The 20,031-nt window shown below is 46.8% G+C and overlaps 1 protein-coding gene across 1 annotated transcript in view; it reads left to right on the top strand.

Annotated features, from left to right (window-relative positions):
* Positions 1–20,031, top strand: part of WWC2 (WW and C2 domain containing 2) — a 152,751-nt gene that overhangs the window by 115,050 nt on the left and 17,670 nt on the right. The window contains exons 9-18 of the mRNA XM_061404121.1: positions 459–701; positions 5,441–5,530; positions 6,639–7,267; positions 9,679–9,808; positions 10,819–10,899; positions 10,992–11,078; positions 12,553–12,745; positions 13,990–14,154; positions 16,907–17,025; positions 19,257–19,455. Coding sequence (XP_061260105.1) covers positions 459–701; positions 5,441–5,530; positions 6,639–7,267; positions 9,679–9,808; positions 10,819–10,899; positions 10,992–11,078; positions 12,553–12,745; positions 13,990–14,154; positions 16,907–17,025; positions 19,257–19,455 — 1,936 coding nt within the window. The remainder of the gene's footprint in view (positions 1–458; positions 702–5,440; positions 5,531–6,638; positions 7,268–9,678; positions 9,809–10,818; positions 10,900–10,991; positions 11,079–12,552; positions 12,746–13,989; positions 14,155–16,906; positions 17,026–19,256; positions 19,456–20,031) is intronic.

The following is a 20,031-nucleotide window of genomic DNA, read 5'->3' on the forward strand; positions in this document are numbered from 1 at the left end:
TTAGCCTGCCTAGTGTTTCCCCCCCTTGGGACTTCTTGGAATGTACATGGCCATTTTATTTTATTCTGTCTTATTTTCTTTTCATAATATATACATTTTATAGAAGCACAGTTGACTCACAGTGTTTCAGGTGCACGGCAGGTGATTCAGTTATACATACACACATATATTATTGGGGGTGGGAGGCTTCCCCAGTGGCTCAGATGGTAAAGAATCTGCCTGCAATGCAGGAGGCATGGGTTCGATCCCTGGGTTGGGAAGATCCCCTGGAGAAGGGAATAGCAACCCACTCCAGTATTCTTGCCTGGAGAATCCCATGGACGGAGGGGCCTGGTGGGCTACCATCCATGGGGTCACAAAAGAGACGCACCTTAGCGTCTAAACCACCACCATATTATTTTTCAGATTATTCTCCATTATAGGTTCTTAGAAGATACTGACTCTAGGTTTTATTTCAGTATGGCCAACCTGAAAATTGAACTGTCGAAGCTGGACAGCGAGGCGTGGCCTGGGACGCTGGACGTAGAGAAGGAGAAGCTGATGCTGATCCATGAGAAGGAAGAGCTTCTGAAGGAGCTGCAGTTCGTCACCCCACAGAGGCGCACGCAGGATGAGCTGGAGAGCCTGGAGGCGGAGAGGCAGCGGCTGGAGGCGGAGCTGCTGGCCGTGAGGGGCGTGCCCAGCCAGGCCCTGGCCGAGAGGTTCGTCCCCGCCTCAAACGCACCTGCCCTTGGTGGACCGAGAGCCAGCACAAAGGACTTCCCCCCCATAGAGCAGTAAAGCACACTCTCCTTGGGCCCCTTGGCTCCTCCACAATTGTTGAGAACGTGAAAATGCCTGAGACAGATGTTGAATAAGTAAGGAATGTTGACAGAAAACCAGGAATGCAGTCTGATAACAGTGGCTGTAAACTATCACACTCTGATAAGAGAGATTATCTGGACTGTTAGAGCAGCCCAAAGCTTCCTACTCTGGGCTTTATTACTCACAAGAATGCAAAAGCTGATTGCTTTTCAGTTCACAAGGAAAAGACCTCTTGCTCCCTTTGATATTTCACCAGGTCACGAGACGTTCGCTTGGACTTTGTCAGTTGAAAACCCTCATCTGAAGCAGGTGGAAAATAGAAAGGAAAATACTTTAAGCCATTTTTAGATCTTCCTGTGGGAAGGTGTAAATTAATCATTTGATCTTAAAAAAAAAAAAATGCAGTTCTGTAAACAGATCAGCTGCACTCTCAGGCCGGGGGACGCATGTGTACAGGTTTGCCATGAGGCCATCGCCCTCCAGGATCCAGGCCGCACTGACAGATGCCCAGACCCGTTTCCCTGTCTCAACCGTAGGCCAAGTAGCCCTTTAGAACCCCACCCCGCACCCATCATTTAGGCCCACAGGTAAGGAGCAGAATGAAGGGCAAGAAATTCACATTTGCATATTTCAGGTGACCTGGAAGTAAGTTTAGAATCCCCAGCCATAATCCAGTCCCTTTTTTTTCTTTTTTTTTTTTAAACTTCTTGGCTTCTTGCATGCCTTGTCCTCTATACGCGTTTAAGGTGGTGTGTTAACATAATACCAAAGCATTTGAGAAGTAGAGTGGTGGAGAAGGTGGGGATGGTGGGCAGGGAAAAGCAGCTCTGACATTCCTAGTCACGTGTTAGCGTGGGCACCTGTTTAACCGTGACCGTGTGAGGAGCGTTGGCCTCCGTGAGTTAAGGTGCTGACGGAGATGACTCGTGGCTGCCCGTCACAGCTTTCGGGAGCGTGAGAAAGTATCCGGGGGACCTGTTACAGATGACGGCCTTTCACCGTCTTAAATACTTGTCGTCACTCCCCTGCGTCTCCTCCCCTCCCGTGCTGACATCTCTAGTCTTGTGAGCTGCAGGCTCAGCCCACAGGCAGGTGTGAGCCGGGCTGGCCAGGTAGGGATCCATCTGAGCAAGACCAAAAGGAACAAAATGTAAGGGTCAGAAGGCAGACTTAAGTTGTTTCCCTGAATTATCTTGATGCTCTTGAGTGTCTGTGTCTGTGTTTCTTCAATTTCAAGATTTAAGAGATTCTCAGGTGAGATTCTGGGTCGTTACTGACTTGTGGTCTCTGCAGGAGCCCACAGAACTCACATGAATTTTCAGCCGGCGGGTGAGCCCCCAGAATCCCCCAGCCCCAGTCCTTGAGGCGTCACTGACTCACAGGACCAAGGAGATCAAGCTCGCCCCCTAGTGGTCATAAAGCGCATCCGGCAGAGTAATGCTCCTTGTGACCCGTCTCCCGCAAAGAGAAAGGGCTCTCAAATGAAAAAAGCCTTCCTGTGCATCTGCCTGTCCTTTCCTTACAGTTACTGAAATTCCTTAAACCCTGCGCTTTCCTACAGCTGATAAGATCTTAACATTGCTCCTTCTTTTTTCGTAACTCTTAGAGGTTTTGCCTTATGTCTTGCCAAGATGTCTTCATTCTCTTAATTATATGAATATTTTTGCCACTGGTTCTGAAAAAAAGGGCTTCCCTTGTGGCTCAGCTGGTACAGAGTCCGCCTGCAATGTGGGAGACCTGGGTTCGATCCCTGGGTTGGGAAGATCCCCTGGAGAAGGGAATGGCTACCCACTCTAGTATTCTGGCCTGGAGAATTCCATGGACTGTCCAGTCCATGGGGTCACAAAGAATCAGATATGACTGAGCGACTTTCACTTCACTCACTGAAAAAAAATTTGTAGCAAGTGGGAGGGGTTATGAATGTAATTTTGGTTTTTGGTTTTTTTTAATGGAAAAGGAACTTGTTCCTTCTGTAGAGGATATGCGCCTTCACCCTGGGGACACCGGGGCAGAGGTGAGGGGTATGACGAGCCGTGGTATGGAGCCGTGGGACCATGGGAGGGGTCCTTTGAGGCCAGATGGAAGAGATCCTTCTCACTCAGGAGGACCACCAGCCCCGGCTGGAGAAGGGTGAGGGGAGACAGGGCTGACCTCTGAGCAGCATCTTGGGCCCTACCACAGAAGAAGGGGGAGAGGTCACTTCCCAGGAAGGAGACTGGGAACCAGCTCCCACCGGGAGAGGCTCTGAGCCCATCAAAGACAGGAGGTGGGGCGCTTGACCAAGGACAGTGACAGCCGTACCCACCTGGCGGGGCTTCTGTGACTCCTGGAGCCTTCGTTAAGCTTCTCTCAGTGACCTGCTACCTAGACACCTGCTGGACGGGGCCTGGGGAGGGGGTCCCAGGCTCTCCAGGCAGCCTGGGTGGAATGGGGAGAAAGAGCTGGGGCCTGCCCTCCAGGAGCTTAGGGTCCAGGGGTGGGACACAGGCCAGGCCTTGGGGGTTCAAGGGAACCAGAAAGGGTCCAGAAGAGCAGCACCTGAGCCATCATCAAGGGAAGACACGGGGACCATCAAGTATGACTGACTAGGACAGAAAGCTTCGAATTTAAATTGTAGCATGAAACACACTGTCACACTGAAGCCTCCTTCAGTTCAGTTCAGTCGCTCAGTCGTGTCTGACTCTGTGACCCCATGGACTGCAGCACGCCAGGCCTCCCTGTCCATGACCAACTCCCAGAGTCCACCCAAACTCATGTCCATCGAGTTGGTGATGCCATCCGACCATCTCATCCTTTGTCGTCCCCTTCTCCCACCTTCAGTCTTTCCCAGCATCAGGGTCTTTTCAAATGAGTCAGCTCTTTGCATGAGGTGGCCAAAGTATTGGAGTTTCAGCTTCAACATCAGTCCTTCCAATGAATATTCAGAACTGATCTCCTTTAGGATGGACTGGTTGGATCTCCTTGCAGTCCAAGGGAGTCTCAAGAGTCTTCTCCAACACCACAGTTCAAAAGCATCAATTCTTCAGTGCTCAGCTCTCTTTATAGTCCAACTCTCACATCCAAACATGACTACTGGAAAAACCATATCTTTGACTAGATGGACCTTTGTTGGCAAAGTAATGTCTCTCTTTTTAACACACCAGAAAACCTTCGTATATGTGTGACACTTAGTTTTAAAACTTACCTCAAAAGTACTGCTTCTATATCAGGTAGATTGAAGGACTTTCTCCAGACCTTTGTGTACCTTCTAATTCAATTCATCTACTTTGAATTAATATTTTTCCTTGGTTTTGTGTATATGTAAGAGATTTAAAAAAAAAATAGGGACCATACTCCTTTTCAAAATACACCTGTGAAAGCTGTGAATTAAGAATTTATCACCCTTTGAAGTACTAAACAAAATGACAAGAGTTACTTTTTTTTTTTTAATTTTAACACAGAGTGAAATTGTGTTGGTTGACACATCAAAGGATAGATATCTATAAATAAAATATGGGCATGTTTCCTCGCTGCCTAAAACGTACATAGAATTTCAAAGAGGTTGAAAAATTAGGGAAGTTTTCTTTTTCTGCAAAGAAAAGTAGCTAATTTTTGTATTGGCACCTTGCAGGGTGTGCTGAGGCTCTGAACACGGGAGATTGGTTTTGATGTCTGCGGAGTTCTTTCACGCACGTGGCTGGCTCCGTTTGATCCCTTGCACAGCCTTAGCAGGTGGACACGGCAGGATTATAATCACCATTTTACAGATGAAGTCAGGAACCACAGTTAGGTGACTTACCGTGAGGACACGCCAGTAAGCAGCCCACCCCAGAACTGAAATTGTGGTGATTTCCTGGGTCCTTTTCTGCTCTTTTCAGTGATGTCTAAAGACCCTGACGTAGACAGTATGTTTGATGTGTTTTTAAAATGGCTTACTCAAGTACACAATCCCATAATACTTGGATTTTTTTTTTTTCAGTCTCATAAAAACTTGTTCAGCTGAATGTGGATTAAGTTTCATGAAAATCCAGTTGCAGGCGATAAGAGGTGCTGTCGATGGAAATCACTTTTATGTCTTTTGCTTGCTCAAAGGGTTAAGCCAAGATTAGCTCACACTGGGAATATGGACCCTGGACTAATTTGTTTCTTAATCGCCAGAATTCTCATCAAAATGAGATTGGAATTCTTGTCACTGAATATGATTTCAGAACAGTCCTTACCAAATTCCATGCTCAGATGATCTTTCCTAATTCCTGTTATTGTTGTCAGATGTTTTAGTAACGGAAGCAGAAGTCACAAGCCTGCAGAAGGATCCTTACTCTTTGCTCATCTCCTTTGTTTTCTTTTCCTCCCCACTGTCTTTCCCTAATTTGTGAGTGTGAGGGTTTTTTTACTCATTTAAGAAAATTTTAGAATACCAGAATTCTACAAGTTCTAGTAACACTGGCCATGTGGACATCTCTCCCCCTTCACTCAGTGGCTGTGGATGGCTCTGACCATTTTCCTTCTGATGGGTGGTTCTGTTTTCTCTGTGTTGAGTTCATTTGGATTTCACAAGGGAAAATAATAAGAATCTTTTTATTTTCCCTTCAGTTTCTATGCTTATCGTAGTTATGTCGAAAATAAATTTATTTCTCTCTTTTTCTTTTTTGTCTAGATTGAAATTGGAAGAGCAAAGGAAAGCGCTGCTACAGAAACTTGAAGAAACTACTAAATTAACTACATGTTTGCATTCACAACTTAAAAAGTAAGCCTGTTTGGTTCTTGAAGGGAAAATTTTTCTTGGCTACCTTCAGGCATGTTGCAATTCTGCTTCAATTACCTCCTCTTTATTTTTGATGACTTAAAAGTAAGAAAATAGTTACACTGGTACAGTTAAAACCTGGATGACCAGATTTAAAGTTGGAGAGACTTGTTTGTTTGCTTTCATGAACCCCAGGGTCCTGCTTGGAAGCTGTTTGCAATGTGTTGGGAAGAAGATATATTTGAGTGATCAGGACATACTTAGGAAAATAACACATTTCTCCACATCATCCCTTCTTTTAAAAAGGGAGATTTGCCCTAAAATAGCCACACATTCACTTCCAAAATATACACAGAAAGAGGAAGAAGGGGAGTGAGCCTAGCGGCCTTTGTCTTTAAAAGCTGGCCTTTTCCTCTCTCACAATAAAAGATTTCGTTCTTTAAGTAAAGTTATTGCATTAACCCTTCATACTGTTTACCTCCACACACACACTTTTATATGTTTTTAGTTGCACAGTTGTGTCTGGATATTTATGCAGATAGATTTATCAATAGATGTTTGATCCCTTTTTTAAATTTTTTGTAAACTTTTACACGAGGAGGAGTATTTTTGGTAAGAGTAGGATTGCTCCTTAAAGAGCCTTTAGAAAGCCGGGTTGGAAACGTTCGAGACTGGGCATGGAAACGTGTGGTGTGCCAGCAGATGCCCTTACCTGGTCATTGGCCTTGATCTTTGGCATCACTCGGTTCCTTCCTTCTCTGCCGAAGGAGCCAGCAGGGGCTTCCATCCACATCATTGAAGTTTCTTGTTTTGTTTTTGTTTTATTTATTTATTTATTTTGGCTGTGCTGGTTTTCCATTGCTGCGTGGGCTTTTCTCCAGCTGTGGCAAGCAGGGGCCCCTCTCTAGCTGCTGTGCTTGGGCTGCTTGTGGCAGTGGCGTCTCTTGTCACTGAGCACAGGCTCCAGGGTGCTGGGTGTCAGTAGCTGCAGCCCCCGGGCTCAGTAGCTGTGGCGCGCAGGCTGCGTGGCTGCTCAGCGTGCGGGGTCTCTGCTGCTGAGCCGCCAGGGAAGCCCACGTCCAGGCTCTCACCGTGCTCCTTCCCCTCCCAGCCTCTCCGCCAGCACGCTGTCCGTGTCCTCCGGAAGCAGCCTGGGCTCCCTGGCCTCCAGCCGGGGGTCCCTGAACACGTCCAGCAGAGGGTCGCTCAACTCCCTCAGCTCCAGCGAGCTCTACTACACCAGCCAGGGCGACCAGCTGGACGTGGATTATCAGTACAAACTGGACTTCCTCCTGCAGGAGAAAGGCGGCTACATGCCTTCCGGCCCCATCACCACCATCCACGAACACGAGGTGGCCAAGTCCCCGAGCCAGCCTGGCCAGAGTGGCTCCGGGGGGGCGGCAGCCGCAGCCGCAGCCCCAGGCCACCCCGCGCCCCTGGCCGAGCCCCCCAAGTCCGTGACATCCCTGTCTTCGAGGTCCTCCCTGTCTTCCCTGTCCCCGCCTGGCTCCCCCTTGGTCTTGGAAGGTGCATTCCCCATGTCTACCCACGGCAGCCCCCTCCACCAGTTCTCTGCTGACTTTGAGGACTGCGAGCTGAGTAGCCACTTTGCAGACATCAGCCTCAGAGAGCATCAATTGCTACTGGACCCTGACCCGGGAGGAGCGCCCTCGTCTCTGCTGGATGAGAACAAGGAGCTCGGCGAGTGTGCTCAGGAGCCGCTGTACGAGGGGCCCGCAGGTACACAGAGACCCCGCTCTAAGCTGCCCCTGCCAAACCATCTTAAAGGATGAGGGGAGGTTACTTTTTCTGTGGGAGCAAGTATTGGTACATGTCCCCCTTCTCTTTCTGCTGCTCTTTTCTCATTTTGGCTTCATTTGGGAAAGAACGTTTATTGCTATAACTTGCACATTTTTTTTTCTCATCAAATACAAATCTCCTTCCGTATTTAATAGATTTAATCGTTAAATGTCCATTATGTCATCTGGAACCCTGCTGTGTCCTGCAGCTGCCTGGGGACATACTTTGTGAACATTCTTCAGGCTTTCAGATAAGGGTCTGTTTCTGAAATAGTGAGGTGGGGAAGAGGACTTTTTTTTTTTTTTCAAAGTTGGCCTAAAACAGATTCAAACCAAGGCAATTAACATAGCAGCTAATTAGTACCAAGGTTCAATGTTTAGATTGCTATGGGAATTCTCTATAAATACAGTTTCTGTTTCATGCCAGACTCTCCCTTTCCGTGGAGAGTTAATTTGGAGACAGCGGTCCCAGCCTGCGGTATCGCCCTGCCACCTTCTGGCTGTAGAGCTAGTTGCCATGGGGTTGAGTTCCCACTCCTGCCTCTGACCTCAGAGAGGCAGAAACAGAGGGGGAATCTACTACGCTTTAATTGCTTGCTTTTGCGAGGCCGGAGCTTTTAATACAGCAGATGTGGTTGTAAAGATCCCGGGACGGCGTGCACCTTGGTTGGCAGGTGGTCACAGCTATGGTCCGAGGAGCCCGCCCCAAACACGATGAGAAAGAGACTCCAGCGCCCGGGGTGCAGACAGAGATGCTAGGTGGTTCGTGTGCCGCTCGCCCGGCAGGTGCCAAAGCTGCAAGTGACGTGTTAACTGAAATAAATAGCCGCAAAGAAAAGGAACACCGAAGCAGTGTTTACACAATGGCTCCAGCAAAGCAGAGACCTGCTGCGGGGCCTCGCGCCTGCCCCCTGGAAGGTGTGCGGTGTGTGGCACTGGGGCCGCCACCCCCCGGAGCCAGCCGGACCTGCACTCGCATCTCAGGGGCCGCTCAGTTCCAGCGAGCACGTTGCCCCATCTCTCAGGCTCGTTAGTTCCTCACCTGCAAGGTAGGGGCAGCACTGTATCTGCCTCGTGGGGTGCTGGGAAGGTTGATGCTCTCATAATGCATCAGAAGCATCGGCCACGCCTGGCGCTTGGTGCGCAGCTCACGGGAGTTAATATCACCCCTGTGACGCTGAGCAATGCAAATTCTGCCAAACCCAGTTCCTACCACAAACCACTGACATCTACGAAAGGAAGATAAAGCAAGAGAGAGGGAAGAAAGAGGAGTGGGTTTTGTGCCTTTCTCCTGTGCTCTGGGCCTAAAGGACCTTACAGTTTCCGAGCATTTCGTCCTGTCCCTGCTGGATGGCGGAAATCAAGAATACCTCCAAAGTCCTTCCGCAGTCAGTCTCTGTCACCGTCAAAGTCAATTTCAGGCTGCCGTGGTTATTCCTGGGGGTAATCAATAAATCATGTCATCACCTTCACCACTCGTGAAGGAGGGGTGGGCGGAGAGAAGGCACTCCATCATCAAGGAAGAAGCGTTCGCCCTGCCAGAAATAAAAAGGGAAAGGCAGCAATCAATCCAGAATCTAGAGCCTCAAGACTTAAACATCTTAACAAGATGTAAAGTCACGACTCAGAAGGGGGGCGAAATGCATACCAGTGTGGATCCCTGCTCTCCGTTGGCCGAGGATGAAAGCGCTCCATGGGCTTGCAGCTTATTACACGGGAGCGCAGCTTCAGACGAGGCTGCTGGCTCTCCGCAGGACGCCCAGCCATGAATATGAGTCAGAGATAAAAGTTAAGTGGGAGTCAGTGAGGATTCAGTAACTCACAGTTTTTAATGGTATTTAGCCAGTGAGGAATTCTGTAAGTCAAAGATGTTTCCCCTTTAACTTCTATTAGAGCAGCAGCTGGGGAGATGGGGACTGGAGAGACGTTTCTTCCATCGAGCACCAGAAGCTGTTATGGAAACTTCTCCAGCACTTGAGGAGGCAGAGAGCTTCTCACCCCCCACCGTGGCATCTGTAGTGATCACAGAGACAAGGGAGGCAGGGGACTCAGGAGAGTGTGTGCCACTGATCCCTCCCCTTAAAATATCCCAGGACCGGGGAACACCAGATTCTTTCCCAAATAATGACCAAAATAACAAGTATCCCAGGATTTTGTAACTCATAGCGCCTGGAATCATCCACTTCTGTTGATTTGAATAGTAACATCCTTGATTCTCAGTGGAAATTTTATTTTGAGTTTCTCAGAACCAAACCATGTGTGTGCCTGCATGTGTGTGTGTGTGTGTGTGTGTTAGACTTAACTTTTCCTAAGAAGAAATCCTAATGGTGGCTGTCACTCTGCCCTCCCTAGATGTTGAAAAATCGTTACCAAAAAGAAGAGGAATCCACTTGCCGGGGGAGAAGACCGCCTGCGTGTCGGCTGCGGTCTCGGATGAGTCAGTGGCTGGGGACAGCGGGGTCTACGAAGCGTTCGTGAAACAGTAAGGACCCAGCCCGAGTGGCTGCTGCACGCACGTGGGTTACCGGCTAGGAGGGCCCTGCCCTCCGTTCACTCGCTGCAGCGGGAAGCGCTGTGGGCCTTAAAGCAGGGGCAGGCCTGAGAAGGTCAGGGGTGCCGGCAGCATCCCACTGGCAAGGAAGTGAGGAACAGGTTGATGTGCTCATCAGCTGAACCTCTTAGAGACGTAAACACGATTTTAAAAAATTTATTTATTTATTTGTGTCAGGTCTAGGTAGCAGCACAGGGCATCTCCACTGTGGTTTGTGGGCTTCTCTAGCTTCAGCGCCCAGACTTCCATGTAGCTGTGGTGCAAGGGTGTAGTTTCCCTGAGGTGTGTTGATCTGAGTTCTCAGACCAAGGGTCACCGTGTCCCCTGCACACTGGACCACCAGGGAAATCCCGCAAGCTTGATTAACTGGGCACGTCACAGCGGCCGCCCAGTGCCCGTTTGGCGCACGGAGCGTCTCACGTGTGCAGGTCTCAGGCAGCCCAGTCCAGGGTGCGGCACGTCCTGGGGAGCCATGGGAAAGCCAGCCACCAGGCAGGCCTCCCCCTCGGAGCCCAGGTGCAGAGTCCTCCCGACGAGGGGAAGCCAGATATGAAAGAGCGAGCTTGCACTGGGGTCAGGCCCGCGGGCCAGTCCAGGAGTGGCCTTAGTTCAGGTTTTTGTTCAGAATCAGTGAGGGGCAAACAGTTCCCAGGTGGTGCTAGTGGTCAAGAACCCGCCTGCCAATGCAGGGAGATGTAAGAGACGCGGGTTCGATCCCTGGGTTGGGAAGATCCCCTGGAGGCGGGCACGGCAACCCCTCCAGTGTTCTTGCCTGGAGAATCCAATGGGCAGAGGAGCCTGGCGGGCTACAGTCCATGGGGGTCGCAGAAAGTCAGACACCACCGAAGCGACTTAGCACGCACGCAGGCAGACAGCAACCACAGCTCCACTTGTCCCGGTTCGCAACCGTTCACCCATGCCTGCCGTTGCCCCATGCGCAGGCCCAGTGAGGCCGAGGACGTGCCGTACAGCGAGGAGGACGCCGTGGTCATGGAGACGGCCCAGGTGCAGATCGGGCTGAGGTGAGGATGGCTCCGGAAGGGCGGCTTCCCGCCTCCCTGCGCCGGCGAGTGGCCTGTGCCCTGTCTCATCTCATCCGCTTCTCTCTGAATAGATACGATGCAAAAAGGTCAAGTTTCGTGGTGACTGTAGCACAACTCCGAAACCTGCATGCCTTCCTGATACCTCACTCTTCAAAAGTGTAAGTAGAATCTGTGGAGAACAAATGGAAGAACTTCAGATTACCGAGTGAGAATTTTACATCTAGCAGCTCATCCAGGTGAAGACACAGGGAAAAATATAGCAGGGCTGGTCATGCCTTCATGAGCTCTAGATAGAGACGAAGAGGGGGTGAGGCGGGCCCACCCCCTCCTTTGGTTTTATGAACGGGGCAGCGAGGTGGGGGCTTAAGGGGGTGGCTCCACACCCCAGGAGCCTGCCTCCCAGCTCTGAGGTTGGGGCTCCCCATCAGTAGTGTTCAGGGATGACTGGCTGATGATTCTTTCGGTGACTTCTCCCTCCTAATTGAAGGCAAAAGGAGAAGGGGAGACAGAGGATGAGATGGTTGGATGGCATCACCGACTCATTGGATATGAGTTTGAGCAAACTCCGGGAGATAGTGGAGGACAGGGGAGCCTGGCGTGCTGCAGCCCACGGGGTCACAAGGAGTCGGACACGACTCAGCGACTGAACGACAACAGGAAGGCAGAGAAAGACGACTTCTCCCGCTACACCTCCAGCCTTAACGGCTGCGGCCCAGGGCCCACTAGGTTTTTCATGCTGAGTCCCCGTAATCAGTGTCGATACAAACACAGAAAGGCCTTCCTCGGTTCTTCACGTGAACGTATACTTTTTATTGTCGGAGAAGGAAGCTCTTTAGAATATGAAACAGAAAGCCTGGAAATGGGGCAGTGGGGAGGGATTTAATGGGTATTCTGTTTCTGGGAATTTAACAGAATTTAAATACCTCATGCTGTTTATAGGGACTGTGGGTCCTCATGTAATATGCGCTCAGAAAACTCACTTGAAAGTGGTGGTAGAAGGTACTGTTTTTGTCAGACTCTTCCTGTGAATTTGACAAAGCATGAAACCGTTTATCATATCTGAGACTTCTGAGATGCTAGACAGTGATTTTTTGAACTGTTAAAAATTCATCTCTCTTAAATCGTCATAACTGTACACTCCTTAGTGTTTCTTTTCCTCTGGAAGGACAAGACGTCCCATCCCTAGGGAATGACCATCAGCATTTCTTGTCTAATGCACAGGACGAGTGTTCTTTGGGACACAGTCACCCGTGTCTACTTGGCATCCCCACTTTCGCAGGTCCAGGTGGTGATCACTGTGGAACTGGCCGGACGTGGGCAGGCGGGACGCAAATCCGTCCACTCCTAGGTCTTCATCCCCCTCACTTCCCTGCCGAGGGCCTTTGCTGCAGCTCCAGGGCCGGGGGGCAGGCTCAGCCTGGCATGATCCAGGATGCTGCGGGCACCGGTGTGTTAGGAACAGAGCCTCCGAGCCCCTGGGTATGACGACGATGACCGTGGTGGCCATGAGCCTGGGGTTGGCGATGAAGTCGGTGTCCCCGGCGCTCCTCCCCCGGGAGGACCATTCCAGACACCAGTTGCAAAGTCAGGATCGTTGAACCGGTGACTCCATTTCATCCTTGTTCTTTGCAGGTATTTCCGGGTTGCTCTGCTTCCCTCCTCAAGTGACGTCAGCTGTCTGTTTCGAACGAAAGTGCACCCAGCTGCGGAGTCCCTGCTGTTCAGTGATGTGTTCAGAGTGGCCATCTCCCAGACGGCCCTGCAGCAGAAGACCCTGAGGGTGGACCTGTGCTCCGTCGGGAAACACCGCAGGGAGGAGTGCCTGGTAGGACCTCTCATTTCGACCTTCAGGTGACACCACTGGATGTGCTGAGAGTCCCTTTCCAGTGGCCATTCTGCCAGCCCCGAACTACTGCCTGTCTGCCCAGTGCCTCCGACACAGCCCAGCAGTGGCTTCATTTTTTTGTCTGAAGTCTTAATCTCTGCTTTCCGTTCTCTTTATTTCGGACCTTTCTGATTTTGCTTAGCAATTATGATCCTCTGTAAAAATCGAGTTCTTTATTTCTAACCTTTGGAACTTTGGCCTCTGTTATGACCATCACTGTAGAGTATGCGTATTTATTCCCAATATGAGCCCAGTGCTGGGCACTTTACATACATTATCTCACTCATCCCCTGGACAGTCTTAGGAAAAGGGTATGATGACATTTGCAGATGAGGAACTCCTTAGAGGGGTCATGTGTTCAAGGTCACGCAGCTTGTGAATATGGATAGATATCGAAAGGACATCCCACCCCTAGTTCACTGTTCAGATTTAATTTACGCAGAACAGTGAGTAAAGTTCCCTACTTGAGCACGTTCTCCCAGTGATGGGGGTAGAGCTGGTAGGAAGACCTCAGTATGACTGTTAAGAGCGATAGGACACTTGCACGCCAGCACAGAAGACTTCACACGTCACTGATAGCAGGTTCAGCCCACCACTGGGTACATCAGTACATCCCAGCAGAGCTGCACAGAGTGTTCAGGTACAGGCATCTAGAGGTGTGCCCCGGTTTCAGGAAGCCATGCTGTCTCCAGCTGAAATGCGTGTAGTTCAAGGGTCAGCTGTAACACCAATCAAAAAATGAACACTGGGATTCTTTCAAGGTCCACTTACACACAGATTTTTTTTTTCCTACCAAATTCATGCCATAATACTACATAATCTGTGGTTAATTGAATCTGAGGCTGTGGAACCTTGAATACAAGGGCCAACTGTAAAGTTACACGTAGATTTTCAACGGCAGAGTGGGGAGTGCTGTCGGCTCCCCTAACCCTCATGGTGTTCAAGAGCCAACTTCATTTTTCTTTTTCAACATTTCTTACTTAGTCACACCTGAAAATATAAGACATCTCCAGGTTTAAAAAAAGAAATCCACCAGTGCTTTGTATCATGAGTATTGCATCTTTTTTTTTCCCTAAAACAAGCTTGTCTAATAATCTTCATTATATTAGAGGGAGCAAATATAGATTGAAACATTTCATTTTCTCTCTCTCTCTTTTTTTCTTGTTTCCTTTCCTTTCACACAGGCGGGAACTCAGATCAGCCTGGCGGACCTACCCTTTTCCAGTGGGGTTTTCACTCTGTGGTATAACTTGCTTCCTTCAAAGCAAATGCCCTGCAAGAAGAAAGAAGAGGAGACTGAGGACTCGGTATTTCAACCAAGCCAGCCGCTCGTGGATTCCGTAGACTTGGTGAGTCAAGTCTTACTGAGACACTTAGGTCTGCAGCCTCTCTGAAATTAATCTTTGTGTAGGCTTTGAGGTAGAGGTCAGGGTCGTTTCTTTTTTTTATCCATGTGCTAGCCAATTGACCCAGGATTATTTGTTGAAAATACATCTTTCCTTAACTGCACTGCAGTGCCAGCTTTTATCCTAAGTCAGATGACTTCTGCGTGTTAGCCTGTCCCTGAACTTTCTGTTCTGCTCTGTTGGCTTAGTTGTCTATCTCTGTCTACAATACTAGGCTTTTTCAAAATGAAGGCTTTCAAGAATTCATCATTTAGAATGATATTTTCTGAGGCTATTTATAGATCATTGCTATCAGATTAAGGAAGTTTCCTTCTCTTTCTAGTTTGCTAAGGGTTTTATTATGCATGGATATTGGATTTTATCAAGCATTTTTACTATATCTATCTCCTAAGATGATTACATGGCTGTTTCCTTTTATTTCTCAATGTAGTGGATTATACATTGATTGACTTTTGAATGCTAAATCTGTTTCAGATTCCTGGAATAAAGCAGACTGAATTGTGTATCTAATACATGTGTTTACATATGTTCTATCGTAAAGAATATTGAGACCTGCTTTATGGCTTAGCAGGTGTTCACTTTTAGTATAAGTCCCACATGCTCTTGAAAAGGATGTGTTTTCTGCAGGCCACCTTTGTTGGTTTTGCTTTTCAAATCTTCTGCATTTACTGATTTTTCAATTTGCTTATTTTATCACTGTTTAAAGGTACAGTAAATCTCCAGCTTATGCTTATAGATGACTGTTTCTTCTTTTAGTTCTGTTAGTCTTTGCTTTATGTATTTTGCATCCAAGTTATTAGATGAATATAAATTTAGCATCATATTGTATCTTTCTGTTCAACTGACCCTTTTATCTTTATAAAATATCCCTCTTGCTAATAACGCTGATATTAATAATCCTATCAGTTTTTTTGGTTAGCATTTGCATGGTTTATCTTTTATTATTCTTTTACTTTCAACCTTTCTGAGTTCTTGTATTTAAAGTGTTTCACTTGTAAGCAGTACTTAGTTGGTTTTGATGTCTTATCCAGTTTTAAAATCTTCTTTTAATTGAAATGTTTATTTACACTTAATGCTATTATTGTTATATTTGGCTTTGAACCTTTCATCTTACTCTTTGTTCCCTTTTAGTCCTTGTTTTTCCCCTTCTTTTGGATTAACCAAGTATTTTTAAACTTAGATTTTTTCTTTCTTCAGATCATTAATTAGTACTACAGTCTTTTCTTTTTTGCTGTTTCCCTGATGATTACAGCATGCATCCTTATTAGAAACTGCGTTGAATTAATGCTTTTTGCTTTTTTGCAAATGGTACAAAGATTTTTAAAGGCTTTTCTTTTACTTCATGATTCTCTTTCCTCCTCCTGTGCAATTACCGGATATATTTTAGTTACATTTATTTTAAATCCCGCAACACATTATTATCATTGTTTTATTGACAATCAGCATTTATTCCGGTTTCCCCTATACCCTTTAGCCTTTCTTTTCCTTTCTGCATTATTGTGCTTCCAATTCAGGTCATTCGCCTTCTGCCTGGAGAATTTCCTTTAGTGTTTCTTTTAGTACAGGTCTTTTGGCATGTTCTTTCAATTTCATTTGTGAAGGACTCTTTTTCCTGCATATTCAGAATTCTAAGTAAGTGATTATTTCTCTGGACACGTTGAAAACAATGTTTTGTTGTCATCTGGCTTCCACTGATTCTGTTCAGCTGCTGGAGGACAGGCTAATTGTTGATTCTTATAAAGTATTACACCTTTTTTCTTTCACTGCTTGTAAAATTTCCTCTTTTTCTTTGGTTTTCAGCAGTTTCACTCAGATGTGCTCATGTGTTTTTCTGTTTATTTTAAATTCTCCATTGTTTCATCCATTTTCTTGAACATATTAATTACAAAACTTTTACTTTCTTCTCTAACTAGGTATGTGGATCACCTATGGGTCTGCTTCTTTTGCCAGTCATTCTTCTTGGCTTTCAGTCGTGGGGTTCTGTTTCCAGCGGGGTGCTGGATGTTATGTATGGAGTGCAGAGGATCTGGTGGGTAGCTTCCTCTAGAGATGATCCAGTATCCTTCTGGAAGGCAGATGACAACATGGACAGCTCACCTGGATCACTTGAGGGACCTGAATTATTCTCTTCCTTCCTAGGACCATGAGGCAACTGAAGTATCTGCTTACCGTTCAGCCTCCTAGCAGCTGGTTTTACTTTCTCAGCTTCTCACTCTGCACGTATGTGGCTTAGAGGGTGCAAAGGTCTCGACAGGAATATTGTGCACTTTGCAGTTTATCTTCCCAGACCCCTCGTAGGCAGTCTCCCTTGTCCTCAGCTCTGTTTTCATCTCTGCATCCTCCCCTCACTGCCTCAGTCCAGGGCGACCATAGCCTGTCACCTGTGAGCCTCACCACGGCATCGAAACACACCCCCAAGGAGAAGAGTGGCATTACATTTCCTTACATTCCCCTCCTCCCGGGGATCTTCACCCTTGAGTCCTAACTGCCTTTGTTGCTCTTCGTTGCTTTGAAACAGCTGGAGTTTTTTGCTTTTCCTTTTATTGTATTCAGCTTTCATATTTGTTCTCAGCGAAAGAAGTGAGTCTCGTACTTCCTTCTCCTCCACAACTAGAGCCCAAGTCCCCATCTGATAACGTTTTAAATCATTTCTGAAGTTTACGGTGTTAATGGCCCTACGTTGTACCTTCTCCAGGATGCAGTGTCAGCCTTACTTGCAAGAACATCAGCTGAGCTTTTGGCCGTGGAACAAGAATTAGCACAAGAAAAAGAACCAGGGCAGGAAGAAGAGCACAGAGGTCCAGATGGAGATTGGTAAATAAGAGTTCTTTCATTCTGCTCCTGGCATCTCAAAGACGGTGTGTTTAGTTTCTCAGAAGACACTTTGAGGGACACCTTCTTGGGTTTAGATCTTGTTCTGGAATTAATAGAAAATAACGCAGCTTCAAGGAGTGGCCCCAGGAAAAGCCGCTCCTTGGTGTTAGAGAGTTGAAAAAGTAATGATGAGACCGTGGACAAAGTTACTAACATGTGAGCAAGATTCTTACCTCAGTAATTTTGACACTACTTTCTGAACTTTTCTTGTTCATTTGTTTAAAGTCTAAACTATTTTGAAAAACATGATAGTTTATTACAGAGTCATAGATAAATTTAAACGCAGACTCTTTTTCTGTAAACTACTGGAGGCACCATTTAGGTGCTGGTAGTTCAAGACAGATTTTTAGAAAACAGCTTCTGAGTGGTTACTTTTCTGTTTGTGTAACTATTCACCTTCTTTTACTGTTCCCTTCTCACTTTTCATACCTCGATTTTTTTATTTTTTTAAAGAAAAAAAGGTTATTACAGCGTTTATCTAGATACATATACGTATAAAGAACTGTATTTCCAAGTTTGCACTGTTTTCTCTAAAAAACATATTTTAGTGAAAGTGTCAGTTTTTTTTAGTACATATGTAAAATCATTTGAACTCATTTTGTGTGTATTGTTACACTGTTATGTTTGAACTACTGTCAACATATATTTGCATATACATACATATACAGCAGCATTTGTGTGTGTGTGTGTGTGTATACAAGAGTTTCTACAAACTTGGAGTAACAAGATGTAAATAACAAAATTGTGGATATTTGGAAGCAGAAGCTTACTACAGCGACATAAAAAGGTACAGAGATACCTTGTTCTTATCAAAAGTCCTTTATAGTGAATAAAAATCAGAGCACGGCAAAAAAAAGTAAGTACGAGAGTGATGATGAGGTTCATCGTATCTTTAAATACCTTGCATACATAAAGTACAACTTGTTTCACACATATTTCAACAAAATACACTTAGAGAGTCTTCCCTGGTGGTCCAGTGGCTGAGACTCCATGCTCCCAGTGCAGGGAGCTTAGGTTCGACCCCTGGTCAGAGAGCTAGGTCCCACAGGCTGCCGCTGAAGGTCGTGCATGCCGCGACAAAGACCGAAAACCCCACGTGCTGCAGCTGGAACCCGGCGCAGCCAGAAAAGTAAATATTTTTTAAAATACACTGAGACTGCAACCTCAGGGAACTGATGACTTATAGTCCTCATTGCTAGCTCCCCCACATTCATTTCATGACCAACTGTTTAACAACTAGTCTGTTCCAATTTGTCGACATATCACTGATCACAGTTAAAGCTTGACCTTTAGTTATCAGTGGAAACAGTGTTCCCATACCAAGAACATGAAACTCCACAAAGAATGAGATATTCTTCCCCATCCGGAGACTCTTTGCTTTCCTGTCAGATCAGTTTATACAGAATATGAACCCTATTTGTTTTCCGGAGCCTAACTTTTAGTGCCACCCAAGCCCAGGTAGTGGCTTTTGTTAAAGACAAGATCACAGACCATTCAGAGTCTTCTGTTATCCGAGTGGTTAAGACTCTTCTATCCAGGGTTCCACCTTTGCTACACTGTAAGCATGGTTGATTGGAGAAGGAAATGGCAACCCACTCCAGTATTCTTGCCTGGAGAATCCCATGGACAGAGGAGCCTGGCGGGCTACAGTCCACTGGGTCGCAAAGAGTCGGACACGACTGAGCGACTTCACATCACATCACAAGCATGGTTGATAGTGGATATTTTTATTCACTCTTAGCAGAGTTGCTCTAGTCTGTGGTTTGATTAATTGTATAATAAATGAACAGCTGACACCAAGTTATAGTAGAGCGAGTGTCAATATTTTTAAATGGTGGGTTAAACTTTGTATGTGATCTTTTAGCATATTTAGCATAATTTAGGACTGAAGTGACTTAGCAGCAGCAGCAGCAGAAATTATATCAAGTTTCATGAATTTCACTTTTTGGGATTTTTTTTTATGGTGATTTTACTGCAGATTGCTGGAGAGTAAGGTGTTGACTTTATTTTTCATGAGCATTTGAGTAAAAGTTCCAGCCAGAGAACTGGCTTGCATCGTGATGCGTGAGTCTGTTCGTGACCCAGAGGAAGGGTTAACGTGCCCAGGTAACACTGATCACATAGCGCATCTGGTTGACCCTAAACGGGGTCGTGTTCTGTTTCACCCATAGGTTGGCCATGCTGAGAGAGGCCTCAGATGAAATTGTGGCCAAGGAAGAGGCTGAAGTGAAATTGGCGGAGGGCAGTCGCTGTGTGGAAGACACAAGCTCCTGCCCAAGTGTGCCCAAGATGAGTGAGGACACAAGTAGGAAAGACAGCAGCTGTGCCAGTGACCTTGGGACGCAGCCCCCCGCAGGAACACTGGCCCTGGTGAGCGTTGCCGACCGCTCCCTCCTAAAGCAGTCTCCTAGAGGCACCACGGAGTCCAGGCTTGTCTCTGTGCATAATTCATGTTAGGATTTTTGTGCCAAAGCTGATCAAGATGAGTGTTTGTGGGAACAGACCACAAGAAGCATTATAAATGCCTCAACATTTTCAAGTGGGCCCCAAATATTCATTCTCTGCTTAAATTTCATAAAAGAAGATAAACAGTGCTGTTTAGCTCTCTGTGAGTGTTCTGTGACTATTTACTGAAAGTGTTTTCAGGATTTCCTGGAAAACTCCAGGATGCCTGCTTAATTGTTTTACGTTTCATAAATGTTATGAGTCTGTTTCAGTCTCAAACGTGAAGTGAGCGTGTGAAGCCCATTTTGGTTAGATGGGGTTCTCACTGAAACCAGTCCCGGAAGGGGCAGGTGACCTGATTGTGTGCGGTTGCCAGGCCCGTTAACCAGGTGGTTTTGCTGGTTAGTGAGGGATGCGGGGGCTTGCCTGGTGGTGCAGTGGTAAAGAATCTTCCTGCAACGCAGGAGACGAGGGTTCGATCCTGGGTCAGGGAGAGCCCCA

The sequence above is a fragment of the Bos javanicus genome, chromosome 27 (assembly GCF_032452875.1).
Source record: "Bos javanicus breed banteng chromosome 27, ARS-OSU_banteng_1.0, whole genome shotgun sequence".
NCBI classification, from domain to species: domain Eukaryota; kingdom Metazoa; phylum Chordata; class Mammalia; order Artiodactyla; family Bovidae; genus Bos; species Bos javanicus.